Here is a 26149-nt window from a genome sequence, read left to right as displayed (position 1 = left end):
AAGAGAGTGATTAGTGAAATCTGGAATAATTATTTCATTTGCAAACTTCTTTTGCTAACCATTTTTCTTTTCTTGTGTTTAAATATCACCTTGATGTTGTCTTATGTCTCCCATACTTTACCTTACTTTATATCCCACTGGACTTTAGCTATGTAATTCCTGGCTTTCCCTTTTATCTAGTTGTTCCCGACCTTTGGAGTTGATTGTGTAACCAGAGGTGTAAGTTAGGTTTTCCCACTAAACATCAGACATGTCATATAAGACATTGTCTTCAATGTCACTCTGTAGTTCACTCAGTCTTGCTAGGTCAACCTGCAACAAGTTACTAAAGTTAACTTATAAGTAGTGTGAGTAATTTATCTGATGAAGAAAAGTACTGTTTGAAGAGAGTAAATGCCTGTTCCAGCCACCACAGCAGCAAACTCCACCACTCCTGCTGTTAACATCCAACCATTATCTGCCTCTTATTTCATCCTAAACAGGATAACAAAAACATTCTTTCAAATCGACTGTTTCTAAACATATCAGAAGCTTTCTTGGATCAGCACCTAAGAAATGAAACTGTGGGGTTTTTTTAAGACCTCAGTTTTTATTTTGGCACAAATTATAGATGTTCACAGAAATATCAGTTAAGTGTAGGCTCTGGAGATGGGCTGCTTCTCATTACACATGCATGTGCTATTGTCTTCCTACTTCTTTAGACCTGGCCTTCATTTTGAGGTCAGACTCTAATTTCTGAAGAATGTAATTTAAAGCTATGTATAGTGCTTTGTGATTACCTGGAACTACTAAAGAAAAAGACTTGGCAGTGGCAAAATAAATATGTAGGAGCTGTAGCTGCCTTAACTCTGCAGAGGTAGTAAAAAAGAAGGTCTAAACATTTGAGTGATTTTAACAAGGGGGCAGAAGTGAAGTGTCTGTTGCATTGCAAAAAGTTTTACAGGCAGAAGTTGACAATGCGGGAGGCTCCTGCTCCCTGTATTTAAAGTTTACTTTGCCATTTGTCTTGAGTGGGTTCAGTGTTGTAGTGAATAATTTATAGGCAATATGAATGAGCTCATTAGTCACCTTTTCAGAGTTTAAGTGAGTTTTGTGGTTGTCATTACATGGGTCTTCTGTTCACAGGCATGACAAAAGGACTGCTTGGCGGCTGCCTGTGCTGGCACAGCCCCGACTGGCCTGTCTGCTGCTGAAACCCCAGCTCTGCTGCCCAGCAGTGGTCCAATAACCTGCAGGGCCTTTTCCAGGGATTGCTTATTTCTTTTTTCTTCATGTGGTGTTTGGTTTGATATTGTGTTGTTTTTATGTTGGCAGTGTTTTTGTTGCAAAAAAGAATATTGAAGATTATGTGACAGGTGATGTGGAAAAAGTAAAACCCCCTATTTGCATACAAGCAATAAAAGTGACTTTTCTCCTCAAATGTTCTAAAAATTTTTGTTACAGCCTGTCTTGATTTTGGCTGTGATGGAGTTGATTTTCTTCCTAGTAGCTGATACAATGCTGTGGTTTGGATTTATTATGGGAATGACATTGGTAACACGCTACTGGTTTAGTTGTTGCTGTGCAGTGCTTAGCCTAAGTCAAAGGCTTTTCAGTTTCCCATGCTCTGCTGGCAAGCAGGTGCACAAGAAGCTGAGAGAGAGTACAGCCAGGACAGCTGACTGCAGCTGGCCAGAGGGATAATCCATATCAAAGAGCATCATGGCCAGTAGATAAACTGGGGGAGTTGGCTGCAAAGGACTGATCACTGCAGGGGTACGGGCTGGGCATCGCTCAGCAGGTGCAATTGTATTGTCCATCATTTTTTTTGTCCATCTTGGGATTTGTTTCTCTCTCTGTCCCCCTCTCTGAAAAAGAAGAAAGTATCTTCCTTTTCACTACTACTATTAATGTAATATTGTACTTTATTTCATTTATTAAGCTGTTCTTATCTCACCTCACAGGTTTTATGTTTTTGTGATTCTCCTTCTCATTCCACCAGGGGTGGGAGGAGTGAGTAAGCACATGCATAATACTTAGTTACTGGCTGGGCTTGAACCACAACATAGCCATAACATGTTTTTGTCCTTGAAATGCTTATGGAAGTGCTAAACTGTGCTGGAACTAGCTGAACCTAGGAAAAGGTCTTAACTATCAATGTTTACAAGACTGCAGATTGAAAGAGAAAAAAATTCACAATATTATTTTGTAGTGCTTCAGCAGCTGAGGCCCACACCATCGTTGTGGCATCCCTGTGAGAAAGCTGTGGAATGTGAAATTTGCCTGCAAAAAGTCTGTGAGGTGCCCAGATGCACCATACCTTCCAAATCACTGCAGCTGCTCACTGAAGTTACCTGTTGCCAGAAAGACTGGGCAGTGCCCAAAGGCCTGGCAGAATTTCATGTCCCAGTGAATAAGTCAGTCCATTACAGTAATGCACTCTTGTCACTGTAGAGAAGCCAAAAGCTGCTTGCAGGGGAAACCCATCTCACAGGACATGACTGTAGCAGCCAGGGGAGTGGTTCTTTCGCCACAGAAGTTGTTGCTGGGATGTGAGTACTTGAGCTGTGCTTTTTTGCTATGCCAGCTTTCCTCCTTCCTACCAAAATCTTGCTTACCTGCTCTGCCTGATGGCTGCTCTCCACTTCAGCCTTGGAGGCCACCTCACTTGTGGCTGTGGAGGGGAACATAGGACAAGACAGAACCTTTCTGTAGATGGTATTGACTCTTTTTGGTCCTTCCACTGCCGTTTTTCATTGCCTTCCATTCCTTACTCTGGTGCTTTTTGGTGGGCTGGTCTGTAGCACTAAAAACACACCAAGGATAGAAATCTGCTTATTCATTTTATGGCACTGAGCATGTTTCCCACAACCTGCACTCTCTGAGCATCTTTTTGCAGACACAACTGTAGGTCAGCACAGCCACGCTTGTGCTTTATCCCTGCACCACCTCATACAGGCTCTCATAGTTGTCTCTGCGTTGTTGCAGTTTGGGAATCAGAATTTCATAGGATTTCCTCCGGGAACAGTGTTCAAGAAATGTACAGGAAGAGTAGAGCCAAGTAGTGAGTAGAGGAAAGGACCCTGGAATATCCTGTGCTACAAAAAGCTGGGAAACAAGCTGGGACTCACACAAGTATAGTTGTGGCTAGGAAATGCACCTGGCACAAGCAAATGGTCAGAGAATAATTGCCTTCTGGCTCAGAGCAGTAGTGAAGGTAAACTACGTTTAGCGTCAGTTGCCGAGAACTTCAGTTGATGAGGTGTGAACAGAAAGTTCACTACCTGTGACATTCTGTTGCAAACTGAATTTTGCATGCATAGATACACAAATAAAAGACAAATTCATAAAATAATCGATGCAAAGTGAAGAGTTTGTATTCAGGAAAGCTGAGGCAGAATTTGAGATATTGGCTTGAAATAATTTTCTCTTAGTTTTAGAAATTCTACTTGGCAATGCAGTTTGGGAGCTTTATAAAAAGAACATGGTTTTCCATTGTTGTTTTCCCCAAAACTTCTGATCTTTACTTGTTTGCAATGCTGATTGCTGCTTTTCCTCCACACTGCTTTTGAGAAGACAAATACAGTTGATATCTGGTTCTGCTGATGACTTGTAAGTTTAATTTCACCTGCCAAGTGGTGAATACTGATGTTGAGATAGTGCCAGGCCACATCTTGTGGCATTACACCTTTACAACAGATAGCAGAGTCTGAGTACCAAACTCCAGAACAGTTCTTTAATTTTTCAGCTTCTTTAAACACTGCAACTGTACTAGAAATACTGGCTTGTATTACAGTTAATGTATCAACTGAGTTAGGTGAGTTCAGACCATATAGCAGAAGACTCCAGTAAAGATATGTTTATCCCAGTGACATTTTGCTTTCCACTGACTAGGCTATTAAAATAAGCTTCACTGGCAGAAGCTTCCCTTTCCCAGTATGAGCTAGGTTTGTACTTGGTGTCCTTGTATGTTGGGTAATTACACTGTGAAAGCATCTCTCATATGGACCCATTTTAACAAATATATGTAGGACAAATGAGTATGCATGATGCTCTCCCCTCACCACACTCATGCATAGAAACACAATTGCTGGTAGCTTCTCAGCTGTATATAATTTTAGTACTAAGTATACTCATTTTCCTAGAAACTGCAAGCATTACTACAATAACATTGTAAATGTGCATACATTAATTTGTAAAGGAGCTATTTAATAAAAATGGTGGATTTTATTGGAAGAAATTAATTTTATTTTAGCCTGTGAAACAGAAATGCTGTAGATAGTTTTGTTTACTCACACTTCTGACAAAGCTTTGTATTGGTGCTCCTTTTCTCACAGATTCAGTTCTGTTTCTGTTGGGTTTTGCCTGCTGGGGAAAATGAGAACTTGAAGACTAATTAAATGCAAGGCTAGGAAAATGCTTTGTAAATCTGATTCTGTGTTCTCAAGTGAATGAGCAAAAGATGGATCTATTGGTAAGCTGGAGTAAGCTGGGCCTTCACTGCATGTGCAGCTTATTGCTTAGTGCTTGTTGTGGGTGAAGAAAGGGGAGGGCATGCTTGCAAAAGCCATGGGACGGGCAGGCAGGGTATGACTGCACTCAGAGCAGCTGGGAAGCCAGAGTTGCTCTCTTTCAGGGCAGCAGGTCACTGTTTGTCAGCCCATTAGGTGTGTTACCTCTGTATAGGGCAGAGACTCTAGCTGTTCTGGTACTGTTCCAGGAATTCAGACACAGCTGTTTCTCTGCCCCAAAAGCAGGCAAAGTGCAAAAAACAAAAACAGGCTGGTCTGCTGTGGTTAAAAATAAAGAAGTGTTGATACTGCAGGAGAAGAATGCTGAGAACAGGAGTTGTGAAAGAGGAAATGGAGAAACACATACTGTATTCATGATTTAGTTTCTGTAAGTTCTTGGAAGTGTTCAATGTGCTTGTGCCCTGTACAGGATTAAATCCATTGCCTCAGAGAAAACAGAAGATTAGAAATATCAAGGCTGATGGGGACACACCAGTCATTCTGCATGGGGAAGAGCTGACACAAAATGAGATGGTCAGTGTACAGGTGTCAGGGCCTGAGCTGTGTCCCACACTGAGGCTCTGATCACTAGAGTCAGCAGCCCTGTCCACATCACTCTTTGGAAAGTACATCAGGACCCTTAAGAATGAGGAGTTTGGTTTTTTTTTTACAGCTGCATGTCTAATTCTAAATCCTAATGAGAAACTTTGCTGGCAAACTTGCAACAAACTTCAGGGAAGAAATCTGACTCTGATGTAGTGAGAATAAACACTGACAAGGACACCGGTCAATAAAGACATGGCAGTGGGAGACGAAGTTAGGAAGACAGGCTTAAAGGTGAAGATAGATAGTGCAGGACTCTTGAAGTGTGGCAGGTGAGGCCAGAAGGCAGAAAGTAGAAGTATTTAGCAAGGTCATGTTACATGGTGTCCTGCTTTTGACTGGAACAGTAGCGCTGTATTTTTGGATTCACTATGAGAATTAATTTGTTATCACACTGATGTTTTAGTTGTTGCTGTGCAGTGCTTGCCCTAAGTCAAGGACTTTTCAGTTTCCTGTGCTCCGACAGTGAGCAGTGCACAAGAAGCCAGGAGAGAGCATGGCCAGGACAGGGGACCTGAACTGGCCAAAGGAATTTTCCAAGCCATACAGCATCATGCCCAGTACATAAACTGTGGGGGAATTGGCCAGGAGGGGCCCTGGGGTGAGCATGGCATCAGTCAGCAGGTGGTGAGCAAATGTATTGTGTATTATTTGTTCCTCTTGGGTGTTATTCCTCTTTCTGTCTTGTATCATTACTGTAATCATCTTCATCATCATTGTCTTTTATTTTGTTTGAATCATGAAACTATTCCTATCTCAACCCATGAGTTAAGGGTTTTTTTGTTTGTTTTTTTTATTCTGATTCCTCACTGCATGTGCATCGTGAGGGGAGCAAGTGACTGTGTGGTATTTAGTCGCTATCTGGGGTTAAACCACAACACATGGTCATAATACTAGCAAAGAAAGATTTTCCCAGCAGAGATGGAGATTGAGGGGGGAAGATGAGCCTGTGAGCCCATGACCCTTGCTGTGCTTGTGTGCTTGATAGCTTGTGGGAAATTTTCAGGGATTCCAATCTAGAGGAGGATAAGAGATAAAGGAGTATAGGGAGATGGCTGGAAATCCTCATTAAATAAGATACTGCAACATCTGCAGTTGGTATTCTGAAATCTGAGTGGAAAGATTAGACTGTTGTATATTAGCCCACAAGGCTAAAGTGCAGCTCTGCACTGTTGGAACTTCTAACCAGCTCTCAGTACGGCAAGTACTTTGGTCTTGATGTACAAACATTTTCATCTGTCAGAGTTGCAGATCTTATGCTAAATTAATTAGTATTATTGCTGTCTCAGAAATGGAGAAATCAACACCCTAATAAATTTGGGGGCTTGCCTGAGATTACAGTGAGTATTTAGTTACTTGATGGCCATACATTAGTTGTTCTGCTGCTGCTGTAGTCTCTAAGTCAGCAGTTACTGCTCCTTCAATGGAGCTGCATGAGACTGTGTGCTCCTTTCTTAAATTAATTGTATTCGGTATTCCAGTGAGGAGTCAGAAGTTGGGGAACAGTCTTCCCAAGAGGCAAGATAGTGTTTACCTTGTTACTGGTATTCTAGTGCCCTGCAAGTCAGCAGCTCCAGTTGCTGTTGAGCTCAGGGGTAAGTGGGAGCCAGGGAGAGGCTGCCCCACACTGCCTCTCATGGGGCACCTCGGCAGGGAGCACCTGCCAGCCCTCTGACCCAGCGGGCAGTCTGCCCCCATGCTCTCCTAACCTTCTATGCCACCTGCCTGTGCTTGGTCATGCCGGCTTTTCTGTCTACACAGCAAGTATCTCACAGTGGCCCTTCAATGCAATCTCCAGTGTGAGCTCAGGGGAAATTCCTACCTGCCATGGAAAAACCAGAAAGCTCTGAAACGGATCATATTCCACCAGTATTCATGGGGAATTTGGCCACTAATTCTGAACAGAAGTGAGCTGAATACGATGCATACATTATGTATTCAGGGTATAATTTTCTTTGCATACTATCCTGCATCTCATGAGGTTTCCCCCTTCTCACTTCAGAAATACTTCTCATTAGCTGAATTCTTCTTGGTAGTCTTTCAAGACACTTGACTTTTACAAGTGATAATAAATGCAATAAATCTCCTTGCTTGCCAATAAAGAGGCATGTTGATTCACTCAGAAAAATGTCTGAAGCATTTGGAGTAAATTCAGGTGGGTGGAGTTACGACTTGATAATTTAGTTTGGGTTTGAAACCAAACGGCCATGAGATAAGAACTGTGTAAACTAATGGTCTTGCTGACTGTTGGAGGTTAGGGCTGGTGGAGTCACAGGGCAGGACTGCCAGTGGGTAATGATGATACTCTGCTGCCTGATAGGTATTCTTCCCATTCTGCAATTCAGCTGCTGGTGTGTCTTGAAAATATGCAAGAATGTGAAATAGCAGTTCACTGGGTAGGGGAGGGAAAGCTATTGGCAAAAGAAGTCTTAGCTAGTTATGACAGGAATTTCTAGTTCCAGAGAATCAATGAAATGCTTCTTATCCCTGCATTTTGAGAATGAGGTTCTTGCCACTCTTATCTAAAACTCTGAATTTTGTGAGTGTTAAAGAGATTAAAGGAGGTAACCCATCCATTGGGAAATAATGTAGAATTCCCTAAAGGTCTTGAGGCAGCTGTTCTAACTTTTCTAAATAAAACAGCTAAAATGTTTTCCTTCCTGGCTTAGTGACAATTTCTGTGTCCAGGAAAGACTGCACTGGGAAGGATACCTGTATTTCTGACTTAAGTGATATTGTTTATACATTTCTGCAGCAAGCATTTTCTATAGCGAAAGGAAAATTTATTTTAAAGCATGCTAAATCTGCAAGCATTGTGTACCCAAAGGGAAAACGTTTGATTTTTGTGGCCCAGCTATGAAACAATTCCGTGTACTTGTTTTGTGGGTAGACAGCAATACCAAAATTTTGCACTGCAAATCACTGAAGCTACCTGAGATCTGGCATGTAACATATAGGAGACTGTATGTTCAGCTAGTGCTGTCTAGACTGGACAACTTTATTTTTAAATCAAGCTGGCTCCCTTCAATTAGTTCAACTGACGGCAAGGGTTTTTTACTTAAGTTAATACTAGTTATGTGAGGGTATGATAGCAGAGGAGAAAATGCACCATTTTTCCTAATTGAGTCAAGCCTTCTTTTAGAGCAGATTTCCTTCAGGAAATATTTACACACACACACACACACACGCACGCACCCCTTCTCCCCCCACCCCCGGTCGGCAGTCGCTGCAGATTTCAGCAGTGACGGGGTTCTTTACTGCGCACCGCACACCCCAGCAGCGGCCGTAGTTTGGCGATGCCCGGAGCCAGCAGCAGAGCCGCCGTGCCGGGATCCCGGCCCTGTCGCTGCCCGCAGGGCCCGGCTCCGCTCACACAGCGGGGCCGGTGCCTGGCCCCGGCCGGCGGACTCGTGTGTGCCGCCGGGTTCGCTCGTTTTCGGCAGGAATTACCTGCCGGTAAGGCACCTCCCTGCTGGGAAGGTGTTGAAAGATGCTTCCCTCGCTCCTCTTGCGGCAGAGGTAGAAGTAGGGCCCCGCTATGCTAAGCCGTGGGCTCCTGGGGCTCGTGGGTGCCTTCGGTGTACACCGCGGTTCAGCCGGGGTCGGTGTGGCGGGGCGAGGGGAAAGGAGACTCGCACAAGTGGGAGCGCCGCGGCTGCCGGTTCTCTGCGCATCAGGACTTCCCGAGCGCCTCCCGCCCGCCCTCGGACACCCGCCCGCCCCCGGCCAGCGCCGCCGGCCCGGCACGACCCGGACGCCGGGCGGGATCCAGGGTGGGCGAGCGCCCTGCAGGAGGGCACGGCCGGGTCCCCGCCGGCGGCCGGCAGGAACCACCGCCCTCCCCCACCGCCGGCGGCCCTCCCTTCCGCGGCTTCTCCCGTCGCGGCTGGCCCAGCCCACGTTTTCCCTCTCTCCCCTCCCTCCGTGGTCATGTGTCGCCTTTTTTGTTTGCAGTGGAAACAATTTCTCGCTCTCGGGCTCGCACCGAGGCGGACCGCTGCCCGTCGGGAGCGCGGGGCGGGCGTGAGGCAGGCGGGCCCCATGCAGGCGGCGGAGCCCCGTGCGCCGGGACCCCCGCGGCACCCCCGGGGCTCGGGCTGAGGCGGGGGCGCGCCATGCCCGGCTCCGTCAGATGAAACTTTGTGCCACTGCCATGAAGGGACCGCGGTGAAGCCGCCGCCTCCCGCCAGGTAAGTTGCTGTTGTTGCTGTTGTTGTTGCTGGCGGGGGTCGTGCGGGGCGGCGCGGGCCGGCCGCGGGGAGCGGCGCGGTGCAGTCCCGCCCGGTTCGGCCCGGCCCCGCGCCACAACTTGGTCGGGAGTTATGTGCGCGGCCCGGCGTGCGCGCCGCCGTGACCCCGCCGAGCCCGGCCGTGCCCGCGCCGCGGGGCCGCGCCCGGCCCGAGCTCGTCCCGCCGGGGGTCCCGGTAGCGCCCGCGCGGGGACCTCGGGGCACGCGCGCGCACGTGCAGCGGGGCGCGCGGGGCCGCGCGGGCCGGTGACACCTGGCCGGCATTGGCGGGGTGCGCGGCGCGCGCCGCCCGGCCCGAGGAGCCCCGGTCGCCTGGCAACGCCATTGATTGGCTGCGGCCGCGGCCAATGGGCGCCCGCCCCCCGCCCGGCGGGTGCGGTGGGAGCGCGGGCGGGGCGCTCGCCCCGGTGCGCCCCCCCCCGGCCGCGGCGGGAGCGTGTGCGGGGCGCGTCCGCCGGAGCTCCCGCGGGTTAAACGCGTTCGTCCGGCCGTGGGCTCGGCCGTCACCGGCGCTCCTTTGTCTGTCGGTGGGGCGCCGCTGCAGCCGCCATGGGCCTCGCTGCCCCCCGCCGTTCCCCCACCCGGTGTGGCCCCAGTCGGGCTCCGCCGCCGCGGGGGCTGCCCGGGCACTCCGCCCGCCCGCGGCGGACCCGCTGGGAGCCGCTCTTTGGCCGGGCGCCGCCGGACTTCCCTGCCGGCTCTCCGTGCCGGCCCGCGGGGGCTCCGCGGGGCCGCGGCCGCCCGGTCACCCCCGCTGCCTGGAGCGGGGAGAGAGAGACGGGGGAAACAAAATCATGAAGTGATACGGCCCTTTGGGAGGATACTGGCAAATAAGGAAATTAAACAGAAAGAGAGCAGCATGTTGTCATAGCAACAGTGCAATTAAATTACTTTACTGTCAGCCATCATATAATTTTCCTGTTCGGAAGCTCATGGGACGGAACTTCCATTTGGAGTCAAAGTTGAGTGTGCGGTGTAGGTAGGCAGTGCCAGTGCCCCTGGACCCTGGCAATCCCCTTGTTTACCTTCTGGTTGCGCTGGATGTTGTTTTGAAAACTAGGAAGTGGGGCCGACACACGCTTGGCCTCCTGGTGTTTATATCTGCCTCGGCATTTTTTCCTTTTCCAGATACTTACTCATGTAAAACTGCACATTTTCACTGAACGTGTTGAGTGTATTGATGGGTTTCTGTGCAGAAAAGTTTGTGTGTTTCATTTTCAGTAAATATATGCTTTGGTGTAACTTCTTTATAGAAAGACCCAAAGAACATAAAAGTTTTCATTTTTGCCCATTTATGACAGCTAAATTAAAGTCTGTTATTTCTCTTTCCCATAATGGCTGTGTTTTTCTATTTTTCCCTGCAGATAGATACTTCATTCTGTTGTTACCTGCAGGTTGTTTTTTTTTTTGCCTTTCATTTACAGTATTGACTGTGTGACTGCATGACTTCAGTAACTGCTAGGGCTATATTTTAGGTACAGGGAATAATTTTGGTCTTGTTCAGTGTTTGTTCAGAAAGTTTCGTCCATTAAAATTATGTTATTAACTCCGTGTGCTTTTTGTTTCACTTCTGTTCATGTCTCCAGACCTAATTCCTGGCAGTTTGACGATACGTTGAAGCTAAGGGACCCTGTCTCCTGCTTCTGAAGTAGAATTATTGGGCTCACCTGCTTCTCTCTAATTGGGCAGGGGCAATCAAACTTTACTTTGCTTCTGAAGTGCTTGAGTCATTCCAAATGTTAGTGCTCACAGGTGTCTCCCCAGGGCCTGCAGGTGCAGTACCCTCAGCAGCTCATCCCACCTCTCCCAGGCTGTTGTTGAGCATTACAGAGGTCCTTCTTACTCTTGTTTTCTATTGTGTTTTAAATAAGTTCAGCTTATGTTAAAATCTTCTCTTGTTTACATACATTCTTAAAGTCCTCTATTGCTCTGGCACTTGTTTCTCCGTTTCTTGGCCCTGGGCCCAAAACTACTGGGTGTTGCTTTCCCTCCTACTTTCTCCTGACCTTGCTGGTTGTGAAGTTCTGCTCTCATTTTCTGGTTTTGGTGCAACCAAATCAGATTGGATGTTTGTTGGCCTAGGCCATTAGCCAGAGTGATTTTAATCATGGTGCTGTTGTATTGTCCTCAAATGTGAAACAGCTGAAATTAATCTGAAGCAACTGGCCGTAAGTCACTCTTCTTTTTTTTTTTTTTTTTTTTTTGTTTTTTGTTTGTTTCCCAGTTCACATCCTTATTAAAGTGGTACAATTGGAGTATTCAATGGTTTGAAAACACTGTTTCCTCTTTAAAGAGACATGGTTTGGAATTTCCTGTGTGGGGCTTCATGTGCCTGCAGAACTGAGGTGTATCTGGATTATGATCTTATTCCCTCAACTGAAATTTCTTCTCTTGTGCTGGCTTCAGATTATTTTACTCAACTGTTGTGTATGAGTGTTATGTGAAACTGTCATGTTTAATACAGGTGGCAAAAGGCCAAGTGACCAGTTAGGGAAAAACTCAAAATGTTACACAGGATCTTTTTATGAGCTAACTTTTCTCTCTTTCTCCCTTTTTTTTGGATTCACTCTCCCAGGAGCTGCTGTCTAAATGGGTCCAGTCATGCCTCCCAGTAAGAAACCAGAGGGCTCAGGAATTAGTGTTCCCAGTGGATTGAGCCAGCGTTATCAAGATAGTGATTTATCAAAGGCACTTCATGATGACGAGGACCTAGATTTCTCTTTGCCTGCCATCAGATTAGATAAAGGGGCCATGGAAGATGAAGAACTAACTAATTTGAACTGGTTACATGAGAGCAAGAACTTGCTGAAAAGCTTTGGGGACTCGGTGTTAAGGAGCGTTAGCCCTGTTCAGGACATTGGTGATGACACACCGCCGTCTCCTGCCCACTCTGACATGCCCTACGATGCCAAGCAGAACCCCAACTGCAAACCTCCTTATTCCTTTAGCTGCCTCATATTTATGGCCATTGAGGATTCACCAACCAAAAGACTGCCTGTAAAGGATATATACAACTGGATCTTGGAACACTTTCCATATTTTGCAAATGCACCCACTGGATGGAAAAATTCTGTGAGACATAATCTATCCTTGAATAAGTGTTTTAAGAAAGTGGACAAAGACCGAAGTCAGGTGAGTTTGGAACCATGGAAACCTATCTGGCTCTGAAAATAATCACCTGCTAATCCCAGAATATGTCCTTAACCATGAAATACAGAATATGCAACCCTGTGCCTGGTAACGTAGTTGATTAAGTTCAGAGAGCCAGCATTTCTTTAACATTGCTCATTCTGATTTTATTAAATTCATTGTCTAGACATCTGTAAGAAAGTGTTCAGTGTGTGTGTGTGTTTTTTCCCCCCAGCTGGTGTCTTCATGCGTAGTGGTTAAATATTGTTTTTAGCCATCATGCTGTGGTAATGGTTTCCAGCTATACTAGATGAATGTAATCATGTTATGAATAGGCTGCTTGCTGTTCTTGGCTTATACAAATGTATAGTGAAAGGGTATGCCTTATGTAAGAGTCCATCGCTATTGCCCTGGTCTGTGTTGTAATCCAAAAAAACTTTTCTTGTACACAAGGAGGGTAATGGTGATGAAGCCTTGCTCCATTTCAGAGGACTTTTAGAGAAACTCTTCGAGGAGAGGAGACAGGTCTGGAGTCAAACATGAAGGTTACCATTCACCAAAATTTCTGGCATTCTTTGGGCTCATGTAACTTCTGCAGCTGATGCAGAGCAGAAGCCCTGGGAACACATCTTTGCTTTTGGATCTCGGTTGTTGTTTCCTGGTTTCATTGCTGATTCCCTGGTGGCGTCTGCACGGAGGCTGTGTGCAGGGGAATGAGAAAGTGAGTGGGGCAGTCTGTTGCATAGCCTTCTATTCTGTCAGTCTGCCTGGGAGCAGGAATCAATTTCCAAAGGGAACCTTCTCAAGAAGAAGTGGACTGGATGAATCTTTGGCAAAGTATGAGTACACTGATAAAAATACTGGCTTGCAGATTAATTTCAGAGGCCTTCTCACAAGTTTGGGAAATAAACAGCAGGTAAAATCACATCACTCGTGGTCTGTCTGTAAAACTGGCTGAAGATCAGAAAGTGAACGCTTTCCCCTGGCAGAAACAATAGATGAACTCAGCTTTTGTATTTCAGTGAGTTTTAAATGCCATGATTGTCTTGTTACCCTGAAACTAAACTTCTCTTGGTGGTGCTGTTCTCCCTGTTTTGTGTGCAATTTAACTAACTTAATAGAAGCTCAAGTAACTCTAGAGGAAGAGTCACACACTATCCTAAACTAGCAACTTTTCATTTTAGATGAGTTAACTTTCTTTTCTACAGACCTTTTATTTTTAAAAGATAGACATGTCTATAGTTTTTTTCTTTCTTTCTAAAAAGTATTATTACCTAGAATCTACTGTCCTCATATTGCTGCTCACACACTGTATGTTTGTATTTTTATCAATTAATTGCGGTAAAAGCTCGTGTGTGAGATTAAAAAAACCTTTTCCCAAACTGGATCTTGTTTTGTGTAAGCCAGAGTCTTAAATTCTGGTTTGGAAGTGAGGCTATAATAACATATAAATGCCACAACAGATTTTTATGACCCTGTCCCAGACTGTAAGAAGTCTTTACACAATGCATTTAAAACCCCACCAAAATATGGTTAACTGGCAAGGCATGTGTTTAACTCTACCATTTGTGTTTTATTCTGTCCCTCTTCCTCTGTTTACAAGTTGATTATTTAGATTTCAGCTTCCTTCCTATGAGGAATTTGTGTTCATGTCTATCTGTCAAATATCCGGCCATCCACTGAGCTCATCTGAACAATACCACACTGCACTGCTGCTCCGTGGGGAGGTGGCGCAGCACAATGCATGACTGGTCACCCACGTCTCGGATTTATGATTACGGACGTGGTTGCATAGCTAGACAACAAGGTGTGGTGGGAGGCCTTCCCTGTATGATTCACAAGGTGGAGTTTTATTAATTCCAGGAAAATCCCAGATTTTAAGAAAGAATTTCTTCCACTTCCTGAAGATGCTAATAACTGCAGGTAGCCAGCTTTAAGGTGAATGAGATGGGAATCTCAAATGTAAAATGCACCACAGCAGGTCATTCAAGTCCCCTGCTGGGTTTTACCTTGTCTCCTGGCCAAGGGATGTGGCAGACAGAGTCCTGAGTGCGGACTTGGCCCTGGGTCAGAGTTGCTGAATCAGGTGCTTGACAGCTAATTGCGGACTTGGAAAGCAGTAAATGTCAACGGATGGCTTTGAAAATACCTTCGTGTGTGTTCATGAGCATTTGGGATTGATTTGGTACTTTGCAGCACATATCTCTGCTGTTCAGAAGGAAGGTGTCCATCTAAAGGGTTCTCTGGTTTTGGTATGGGGCTTGGGACAGGGGAAAGATGGGCTTTCATCCTAAGGAATCACTTTATGCTACTTCTCCTTTGCAGACAGTTTTTGCAGATTGCAGGGTTGGGGTCTTCCTGTTTTACTGGTTTTGCATGGAAAAAAGAAAAAAACAGCATTTAACAAATGGCATGTTATGAAATACTAGCAAGATGGGCTTTGAAACATGTACAGTATGGGGGGAAGGAGTTAATCAGTGCTGAGAGTTGCAGGCATTTGCCAGTTGATGTGCATTGACACATACTAAAAAGCTCTAGATGCTTTTCCTCTCATAGTTGTGCTTTCCAGTGTTTGTTTATATAGCCTTTCAGTAATCATTTTACTCAAAAAAGTTCTGCTGAACACTTAATTCTTTTTTGAAATCCCTCTGCATAGTAGTTTTCTCAGTCTTGAGTTCCACTAGTTTATATTCACGGGGTTAAATATGCATCTAATAGTCTGCAGCTTTTTTTTGCCCACATATGACTGCTTGAATTTCCTGATGTGAGGTCATTGTAATGGAGAGGGGAAAGAAAAAAAAGACAGGTTTCATCACTTTGGTTTTTGACTTGCCCTGTCCTGCTGGTGCTTTTAGGTCTGGTGTGGAATGCTGGCAAAAGAGGATTTGTTTTTACATTGCTGCTATTCCACTCCAGCTGCAGTGCCACCAGGCTTACCTGGCAAACCAAAAGCCTGATTGTTCATGTAACTGCGATGAGGCTAATCTGGATCGAGACAGAGATCTCTGGGCTGAAAAAGGGAAAATGCTGAGCCCTCGATTGTACAAACCTCTTTGCATTGAGCTCAGCAGTTTAATAATAGTTGGCCAGAGCATGAAGTTATCACATGATGGGGAGTAGATATGGAGTTCCCTGGCTTTGTTTATACTGCCAGACCTGTGAATTCACTTGTTCAGATTAATCCTATTGTGAACGTACAGATCTAAATGTCCTGTAGTCTGCGTCCCACTTAGTACAGCCCGTTAGTCCATGACTTCCCTACCATCTGGTCCTTGGCTATAGAGAGGAATTTTTCTTGTATATGTGTCTCCATAGCAACGAGTTTGCAGTTGATATGGAAAGTAAGCAGTTGCCCTAGCAACGGAGTTACTGATGTGGCAGCTTCTCTGCTTGCAGGGAAAGGGCTAAGCTAGTTCAGACCCATTATGTAGGTTTGCTGTGATTATAGCTATGCCCACTAGTCCTGCTTGAGCTAAGGGACAGCTGAAAAATTTTGTTACAAGCCCTATTTTTGCCTCCCTTGAAAATCTGCTTTATTAGTTTATTTATTGGGATTCCTGCCTTGAACAAAGGCTGTTAGGATTGTCTTTCCAGGGTGTGTGATGTGTCTGTGCCTTTTATGAATTCAAACTTCCTCAGTCATTGTTATCAGATGAGGGGAAATGATGTTTGACCTCACTGGCTTCGTTGCAGTATTTTTGTCTCAGTGAACAGCCCACAGTTATAAAGGTTGGAGCTTTTGTCCCCATGCTCCTCTCTGCTATTCTGCTGTTTTTTTCCCTGATCTCTGCTTCTTTGGGCATCCATTCTATCAAGAGGGCTCCTCTTTGTGTCTGCTCTGCATTGTCTGAGATAGGGAAATACACATGCTTCTGGATGTGTGCATGCTGAAGAAATTCAAGTATCTGAAGGGTTTATTTGGCACTTATGCTGAGGGATGTCTTAATAAAAATGTAATGAGGGTAAAGGATATGTTTATGGGGATGGGAGAAGAAAATTCTCCTCGCTTGATGTGGAAGTTATTCTTAGAAGTACGTGGTCCATAACTGGGTCATGGAGATCCAGCCAGGCTCCTCCTCCGTCTGGAGCAGGCTCTGGGATCTGAGGACTCCTGAGTGGTCCTTGAGCTTTGCAAAAGCTGATGTCCAACTTCTCCTCGTCTAAAGCACTGTCTCTCATAAGGGCATCTCGACAGGAGCCGTGGGAAACCCTTGGGGCATGGGAGACTTTTCAGGAGAGCCTCCTGCAAATGTCTTTCCTCTATTGTGATTATATCTGGGCTTTTGACAGGTAAAATCCCGTGGAAAGATCAGTGCTAGCTGGAGTGAGAGGAAAAGGACCCTGTTTGTTCTTTGTTAGAATCTCCTGATCCAATCTGCATATATACAAAGGTGAGGGAGACAGGACCCTGTCTTCCCTCTTTTAATGTCACTGAGAAGGTTTCATGTGAAAGTTCAGTTTCACACAGGGGGTAGAAATAATCTCCTCTGTTTTTTATGTTACCATTTAGACTGGAGTGTTACCATTTCACTGCATTTATAACATCTGGGGAAGCTAAAGTGAAAAAATGCTAAAAATCAAACCAAACAAAACAACCCCTCAGATTCATGTTAAAGGCTTCATGTGATATGGACTCCATTAAAAAATTAATGTCCTAAATAAGCTGGTGCAACTGTTGATTTAATTGTTAAAAAGATATATTATGCTTTTAAACTGGAATTAATCTAGTTTAATTTGAAATGTATTTTCTTATGTTTTTGCCTGTTCATATGAAAAAGCTCTCTAATCTCGAAATTTTTTTCGTCAAATTGGTATACATAGAATCAAGGGTCATCTCTTCCTAGAGAAATCATAAAAGTCTCTAGAACCATGCTGTAAATAGAGTTGCTGGATATTAGACAACTTATGGAGAACTTTCCTTGAACCCTTTCAGTTTTGATTTTGAATTGCAAACCCTAGAATTATACAGAATATTTAAATAATAAGTTTCCTAAAGCTGTGAATGGAAATAACACTCTTCATTTCACTGGCTTCCAGCTGCTTGACTTTACATCAGGGCTAACTCTTAGCACTGGAATCTGCCTGAATTAACTGTTTTAGAGCTGTACAAAGCACAAGCAGTTCTTTTCAAGTAATAATGGGAGAGCTGGGAATATCCAGGGAATCCTCTGAACCTTATATCTAAGCTATTTGTGTTATCTTGCTCTCAGTTAAGATAGCCTGCAGGCAGGCGCCCTGCTGTGTAACTGCGGTGTTGGTTGCAGCAGTGACAGGCCACTGACCTAGCAGAGGAGACTGGCCACTTAGGTTAAAGAAACTGGACTAACTGGCCCTGTCTGTGCTCCTCACACACAGCAAAGATGATGCAAAGTGTGTCTGTTAAGCAGCACTGAAAGAGTGCAGGAAGTCAGGAGCAAGCTGCTCTTTACTCATTGGGCTATGGTGAGGTTGAGGAGTCCATTTCTCAGCTGTGTTTGCACTCCCTCGCTTCTGACTGTTTGCTCCATCATCTTCCTGGCACGTGAACTTTTGTGTTTCTGTGACAAACTACTGATCTGGCTGGATTTATCTTTTACTCTTCTTTTAATTCTTGTGTTGCTTTTCAGCTTAAGTCCCCAGTTCAGGTTACAGTGCAGTCTAGGTAACAGTTGTGCCAACATGACAAGGGGACTAGAGGTAATGGGGAGGCTGGGTACTGCCAGTTGGGATTGCTGACACAAACTGTTCTTTACAGAGGAAGGGCTGGCAGCTGCATGATGCACTGCTGCTTGGTGGGGTAATGGATGTAGTCTCTGCCCCAAGGTAAAGGTAAAACACAAAGAAGTTTAAATGCAATGGGACGCTTTTTTTCTGCTGCAGGTGTTTGTTTTGGTTTTCCCTTAGGAGCAGGACTGTGCTGTTTGCTGTTCAAGTGACCTGTGTTAGTGACTCCTCTTGGTGTTTTACAGCAGATTTGAAGTGGTCAGAATCTGAGCTGCCATTGTTATGCATGAACCCTGCTGAACCTGGCTGCCTGTTCCCTTTCCTGGGAGGTGGAATTGATCTGGGGCAAGCCCCTCCTCAGCTCAGACTGGCACATGTGTTACTACGTAATGAAAACTCCTTGTATGATTTTCGTTTGGGTTATTTTTCATTGGGTTAATTTAGCTGGTTTCATTTTCATCTTCCTGTTTAGTTCATGGTTTCTGTGGTTAGAGGAACGCCAGTGTCAGCACAGGCCATGGGCTCAGCTCTGTTTAATCTGGCGTGAAGCTGTGCCTGCAGCTTCCAGCCAGCTCAGAGCTGACCTGGTGTCAGCAGGAGAAGATGGGGAAGGGAAGGGGTGAAGGGTGCTCACACCTTTGATAGCACAGGCTGCACTTAAACCACTGGGGCTGCTTGAATGTTCAGTCAGATACATGCTCGGTGCTCGATTGGGTCCATAAGGTATGGGTGAAATGGTGCAACAAAAACTGCACCAGGATGTGTGCATATGTGTGTTTTTTCAAGACTTGTTGCTGTTGCCCAAGGTTCTTAATTTTGGCAGTAGAGGTGGCTATTTTTTTTAGAGGTGGACCTGTGCTATGTATCCTCTGGAAAGCTTTTATGGAAGAGGAAAGGATGTCTATAAAATCAATTGTCAGGCTTTTCCCATGATGCTGTCATTATGTCCTCATCACCTCCTGTGTTTCTTCCCAATTGTCAGAGAGATAATGAAGTGCCCTTGTCACTGTCAGCAAAGGAAGCATAGATCTTGTAGCTTCATTCTGGTTTGAGCACAGGAGGCTTCATTGATGATGGGCTGAAGGATGCAGTTTTCCATGTCCATTAGTGAATGTGGCAAGGCATGCCCCTGAGCACCAGGCCCACGATGGTGGGGCTTTGCTAACTCCAGCTATAGCTGAACATCAGAGATGAGCTGGGTTCGCTGGTGTGACTGAGCGTATGCACTTCTGTCTTGCACTTCTGTTCTTCAGCAAAACATCAAAGAATCCATTTTAATTACTAAATATGTGTCCTTTAGACTTCCCCCTTCCTTTCCTAAAAGGGAAGTGTTTTACGTTGTCTGAAAGAGCCCAGAAAATTGTACTGTGTGGCTTCTTTGCCTGGGTGAAGACCTTGAGAAAAAACACTTAAAAGTCTTAGTCATAACTGAGCAGCTGAAAATTATTGAAGAGTTGAGAATACTCTTCAGGCAGCCTGAAGCAACCTTTGAGTTGCTGGAGAAGCTACCTTTCTTTGCTCTGGGTTCAGGCACAGGTTCCCACTAAACCGTAGTTCAGTCCTGCAGCATGACTGTATTTCTGGTGGAGTCATTCACTTGACTGGCCCGGCAGGGTCTGGGCAGCAGTCTGCAAGCTGCTCCTTCTGTGTTATTTTCAGTTATTTTCATTGTTGTATCTTCATCATAAATCTGGTTAATACAAATGAATGGTATGGCCAAAATAAGCCAAAATCCTTATGAAGAAGGGACTGTGTGTGATTGTTTTTAATTTAGCTTGTTGTCATTTGTATGTTGAGCAGTGGTGGGTTAGCATATAAAAGTAGTTGACTTCTGTCATTGCAAGACTGGGAAGACTTGCTAGATGAGGTCATGGTGCAAGCACTGCATGTAGCTATAACAAAGCAGTATGTCATGAAGCTCAAAAAGTCCAAGTGCAAGGTGCTCCATCTGGGTCAGGGCATTCCCAGTTATAAGCACAGACTGGGAGATGAAGTCATTGAGAGCAGCCCTGTGGAGAAGGACTTGAGGTTCTTATGGCTGAAAAGCTGGGCATGCACCAGCAATGAGCACTTGCAGCCCAGAAAGCCAACTCAGCTGGGTGGCATCCAAAGCAGCGTGGGCAGCACGGCGAAGGAGGGGATTCTGCCCCTCTGCTCTGCTTTTGTGGGATGCCACCTGCAGTGCTGCATCAGCTCTGGGACCCCCAACATGGGAAGGACATGGACCTGTTGAAGAGGGTCCAGAGGAGGGCTGAAGATGATCAGAGGGCAGAAGCATGTCTCATGGAGACAGGCTGAGAGACCTGGGGCTGTTCAGCCTGGAAAAGAGAAAGCTACAGGAAGACCTCATTGCAGCCTTCCATTACTTAAAGGGGACTTAGAAAAAAGAGAGAGAGGGACATTTTTTACAGGCAGAGAGTGACAGGACAAGGCTGAACAAGTTTTAAATGAAGAGGAGAGATTTAGATGAGATGTTTGGAAGAAATTCTTTACTGTGAGGGTGGTGAGGCACTGGCAGTTGCCCAGAAACACTGTGGGTGCCACATCCCTGTAAGTGTTTAAGGTCAAGCTGGATGTGGCTTGAAGCAACTAGGTCTGATGGATGACATCCCTGCACATGATGGTTGAGTTGGAACTAGTTGATCTTTAAAGTCACTTCCAAACCTAACCCTTCTGTGATTCTATTCAGTTACTCTTGTGAATATAGATTTGTTTAAGAAGCAGCCCCATGTGGCTGCCTCTGGGTAAGTTTTGCTTAGCAAGCATCTAGGGAAAGACGTGCTCCATGCTTATATGTGTATTTAAGCCAATAAAGCTTTTTATCTCTAAGTAATTTGTTATTATCTTTTGATACATAGTCTGGTATTTTTAATCAGTACAAGTCTGGTACTTGGTAAAGGTCTTCTAGGTAAAGGAAGATACTGAGGAAAGTTCATTTTTATGAGATACATGAGAATTTTACTGGTTTTGTGATGCTTCTAGTTTGTCAGTTTTTAAATAGTTTAGAAACAATGGGATTTTTGCTTTCTTCAGTAGCAACAACTGGCTTGTTAGGATTGAGTAGTTAAATTTTGGTCTCAAGGAAAAATCTATTTAGTTTCCTAACATCTGTCATACAATCTAATTCCCAGTTGAAGTCCCTTCCCCAACCATTTCTCACCTGCTCTGGTGTCTCAGAACTGGCTTAAAGCAGGGTACCCTCTCAGATCCAGAGATGGGAAATTATTATGGATTGACTGGGGAAGAGAGGAATTGCCAAAATTTATTGTCTGGCAGTACTTCATTGGCAAGCAGCAGAGAAACATGAGTTGTTGGTTCAGGTGCAATTATGAGTCCCTGTTCCTGATACACGAGCTCTGACATCCTTAAAGGTGAAGTGGATCCTGAATATGTGCTTGAATGATTTTTTCCAGTCTTGTAGCTTAGTTTTTTGAACTTAACTCCTGTGTGTCTTTTCTCTGGCTTGGAAGAATTCAGGCACAGAAGTAATACCATATGCTTTCTTTAATGGTGTGGGCAAAGGAGAATATTGTGGAGGACCAGGCATGTTGCTGTTGGGAGAGTGGCCCTGTGGATAATTTCATCAGTCTGGCTGCCCTGGGACTAACAGGCCTCATAGATGGGGATAAGAAATACCTTCCTCAGTTGCTGCTTTTAGCAAGAGCTTCCTGAGATATTTTCAGTTAAGTCAAAATCAACATCCAGGACTGAAGCTCACAGCAGTTCTTACCTTTAATTACACAAGAGAGCGTAGAACACTTTGGCTCTGTCATGCCATTGTGTCCAAGACTCCTTTTGGCCTGCAGCCTTTGGATCTCAGTGATCAGGTGGCTGGAGCTGCTGAGTTCTTTGGTAGTAGGGATAGTGCACCCACATATGCTCATCATCACTGCCATGTCTGGGTGTTGCAATGGCAATAAAACAGTGGTTATCCTTTCTGAAGAGTAAGCACATTTATAAGAGTCTTGATGCTGACAAAGTTTATCTGCATTCTGGCAAGAAAACTGGCTTTTAAAGAGTCCTAAATTTCTTGTAGCTGTAAGTGGTGTCAAATCCATCAGTGATAGAGGTCACATAAGATGAGCAACAGGGGAGGGAAAGAAAGGCAGTGACCTTCCTGCTTTGGCAGACAGCATTTTTTCCTCCTGATTTTTTTGTGGGTCATTGTTGGCCCTTCTTAGCCTCAAACATTACTTGGTTTTTTTCTGTTCTCCCACCAATTTGGGCTCTTGACTTCAGAAAAGCTGCTTTTACTCTTGAATATCAACAACAGAATTGGGACTGAGAGCTGTGGAAAGTAGCTGTTGTGGCCATAAATGATGCCCCAGGGTCCTGCTTAGTTATCCATAATAATAATAATTTTGGAGACAAATTGTTAAATTAATTTAATTCTGTTTAGTTGTTCACGTTTCATTTGGGCTCTTACGGAAAAACTGTCCTGGGAACTAGTGTAGGAATTTGTGGGAGGACTCATTCTAAGGATCTTAAATGTGAGTGGGTTTTTCCTTGTTGCAGTAAAAAAGAAACCAAATTGCTGCCCTTAGCCAATGACTTAAGATACCAAAACACTATCTATGGCATGCTGAATTGCTATATTTCATTGCAGCAGTGAAGAGTAGCAATTTACCACTAGCTGAGAGCTCTCAGGATTTTGAAGCACCAGTGTAACTTGCTGAAAGACGACTGTTGGTAAGCAGAGAAATGAACAGGCTTCTGTACAGGGAAGTCTCAACAGCATGGAGAATTGTCTGTGGCAGTACGTGGAGCAGAAACTTACTGATGGAATTTTGCATAAGAGAATCTAGTTGAATGGTGAATTCACACTCATTCAAGCTTTGAACAGAAGATTAGCCTGTGCTCCAGAGCTGTTTATGAGATCCCACAGCTGCCTGCTTGTGGGAAGGTACTCAGTGAGATGAAGCAACTATTATGAATATATTTCTGAGTTTACAGTTGAAACACAGTGTCTAAAATGCAACTTGCAGGGGCTGTGTGGGTTAACGCAGGACTAGGGTTAGTTGCTAGCATACCTTATCTCAAGCTTTCATTTACATATTTTTATCTCTTTTCTTCACCTTTTAGTGTGGAGAGTGGGAACACATGTCTCGTGGGTTCTGCATGCTTCAGTAAAAATAAGGAAATCATTCATGAAATGTTTTGGTTTTGCATTAGCAGGAGGGATGTTAAACATCACTCTTAAGGTTTAGTGGTTCAGAATGTAATAAATGTAGCACTTCTGCAATTAGATCTCTTTAAATAGTTGGGAAGAACTAAACACACCTTGAAAGGACAAGATCTTCATCTTCAGAACTGAAGTCCTTGCCATGCAGGAAAAGCTGTGTTTGAAGGATTCTCCTCATACCACTGCTCTGCAGTGGCTGGTTGTGTGCAGCCTTCTCAAGCCCCAGAAAAACACAGAATCACTGCACTACCAAAGATCATCACTGCTCCTGGGAGCACTTTGAAGGCTTTTGGTGAGAATGTTTGATAAGTATAAGAACTGCCTGCTGCTGATGTATATGGAGCTACAATTATACTTAGGCTTCGGGAGAATGCCATGAGTCAAAAGGTATTCAGTGCTTCAGGAATTCCATTCAGACATAATATTTATAAATAAACTTAACTAGAAATTATTATATGATTCTTACATATCCCTGAGTTAGATGGGATCATTGAGTCCAGCTCCTGGCCCTGCACAGGACACTCCAAGGAACACACTATGCCTGACAGTATTTTCCAGACACTTCTTGAACTCTTCAGGCTGGTGCTGTGACCACTTCCCTGGGGAGCCTCTTTTGGTGCCCAGCCACCCTCCAGGTGAAAAACTTTTTTCTGATATATTGGTGTAAGTAGTTTGCTGGCTTTTCTGCATAGCTGAAGTAAGAAGGAATGCGTGGTACGCATGGAAAGTGCAGGTTTTCAGTCTTCAGTTCGGAGAGATGGGAAGTTGGAGAGCCAGGATGTGGCTGGGATGGCTGAGAATTAGACAAATGCTGGCGTTTGTACTGTTGCGTGGTTTGCTTTGAAGCGGTAGGATGAACTTGTCCAAAATGTTTTTCCTATTTTGGCAATTAATGTAATGCATTTATTTTTATGCAGTTGCTCATAACACTAATTTGTGTTTTCTCTCTCTTACCCTTCTTCTATACAGATGAAAGTTTTTCCCTTCAATGCTTAGGGTTAAATATACAGACCTTGCTTTTGTAAGAGAGTGTAGGTTTGGTTTACAATTTTAAATTGATATGTAATACTTTCTAGACTTCTGTCTGCATGGCAGAGAAAGAGGAAAGATGCTATTATAGACACAAATTGCACAGAAGATTCAGTCTGGTGCTAGCTCCCAGCTCTTGAGACAAATGTGATTTTATTGTTCATTATGTGCCCCCCTTTTCTGTTTAAATTATTTTTTTTTTTATCTTTCTGTATATATGTGTGTGTATATAAATACTTTTTATGTATAAAAAGCATTACAGAGTCACACTGTTTTTTTAGATCATCCAAACACTTTTAAGGTAAAATGGGAGCAAAAATTGGGTTGTCAGATAGAGCTTTCTGTCTGCTTATGTTTCCTGTGCCAGGAAAGTGAGATGCTGTCATAGTGGTACCTCATAAATCACAGAATCACAGAATATTCTGTGCTGGGAGGGATGCAGAAGAACCTTCTAGCCCAGCTCTGAAGTGAGTGGCCCAGACAGGGATCAGACCTGCAAGCCTGACATTATTAGTACTATGTTCTAACCACCTGAGCTAATCCCTGCAAAGTTTCCTTGGGGAAGATGTATTACCACAACTGGTTACCAGTTAGTCTGAACAGATAACTCTAAATTAAATGTATTAACTAACCTGAACTGTCTCTCTTGTTTTTTCCAAAACAAAACAGGATTTAAAATTTAGTAAAACACCTCCACTTTGTCTAATTTTTTGTTGTTTCAGGTTTTGCTAAAACACCTGTAATATTTCACTGTTTCTTGGGCAGTGCTGCATTTGTTCAGAGGAATAAAGTTCCTTGCTCTTGGCTTAGAAAGTCTGCTTTGATGTGTCATTTGCTGTTAGGTTTTAGAGCTGACTAATTTCGAATTTGGGAAAGCAGAAATGTAATTATGACCCTTTCCATTAAGAGACAAGGTTTTCAGTCATTCTTGTTTGAAAAAAACAATTAAAATTTTCATGTAGAAAGCTTTGATTTTAATTTGTAGCAATGAAGCTGTAGGAAAGGTTTTGCTTTTTCATCCTTTTCTTCTGTGACTAGGAAAATATCTTTCTCCCAACAGCTAAAATACTTGCATTATTTTAATTTCAAAGTAAATATGCTTGTGATCTAACCATTTTTGCTAATTACCTTCTGCTCTTTCACCAGCACTCAAGTTGCACTTGCCCTCCAGTAGTATCTAGTATGCCGAAAATGTATTTGGCTGGCTTGGGCTGACGGGAAAAGAGTCTGTGTCTTAATTATGATAGAGTTATCCACTTGTATGCCACATCATCTTATATTTATTCCTCTTTCTATTTATAAAGGAGGGTTTGCAAACTTGTTGGATTGGCACTTTGGATCTTTGATTTAGACATGCATTTAAAAGAGGAAGAATTTGCTTCGTCAGTGAACTTGCCTTTTTAGTGTTTTGACTATCTGTTGATTTGTTGTTTGGCATCAGGTGAAAAATTAAAACATCTCTGGAGTGTTTTAAACAGCTTTTCAGTCCATGCCATGTGTAGCTTCAGACCTTGCATTGTGTACCAAGACATGCTTTTGTTTGAAAAGGAAGGGAATTTTGCAATTGCTCAAATAAATTTTCTGTTTGTGTTGTGTGGTTTTTAAGTCAGACCAAGAAATGTTAGCATCTAAGGGTGTGTTTGTGTAATAAAATGAATGGGTATGATAAGAGTGGTGTGGGAGGCTATTTATATATAGAGATTTGTATCTTAAAAGTTACGAAATTTGCTTAAAAATCACGTTGTCATTTAAAGCAGTGAGGG

At 44.1% G+C, this 26149-nt stretch overlaps 1 protein-coding gene across 35 annotated transcripts in view; it reads left to right on the top strand.

The window, feature by feature from the left end:
* The window catches only part of FOXN3 (forkhead box N3), a 205246-nt gene that overhangs the window by 63392 nt on the left and 115705 nt on the right, over positions 1 to 26149 (top strand). For 14 of the 35 annotated variants that reach the window (XM_086894319.1, XM_086894326.1, XM_086894342.1 and 11 more), the window contains one exon: positions 11919 to 12475. In XM_086894319.1, the coding sequence (XP_086750445.1) occupies positions 11933 to 12475 (543 nt within the window). In that variant the 5' untranslated portion in view covers positions 11919 to 11932. Of the gene's footprint in view, positions 1 to 5466; positions 5721 to 9123; positions 9284 to 9770; positions 10323 to 11067; positions 11512 to 11918; positions 12476 to 26149 lie in introns of those variants that run through there. The other 21 variants (XM_086894340.1, XM_086894330.1, XM_086894333.1 and 18 more) reach the window with 18 other exon arrangements.

Source organism: Cyanistes caeruleus, chromosome 6, assembly GCF_971803275.1.
Source record: "Cyanistes caeruleus chromosome 6, bCyaCae1.hap1.1, whole genome shotgun sequence".
NCBI lineage: Eukaryota > Metazoa > Chordata > Aves > Passeriformes > Paridae > Cyanistes > Cyanistes caeruleus.
Note: the sequence above shows the minus strand (reverse complement) of the source record. Positions and strands in the feature narration are given on the sequence as shown.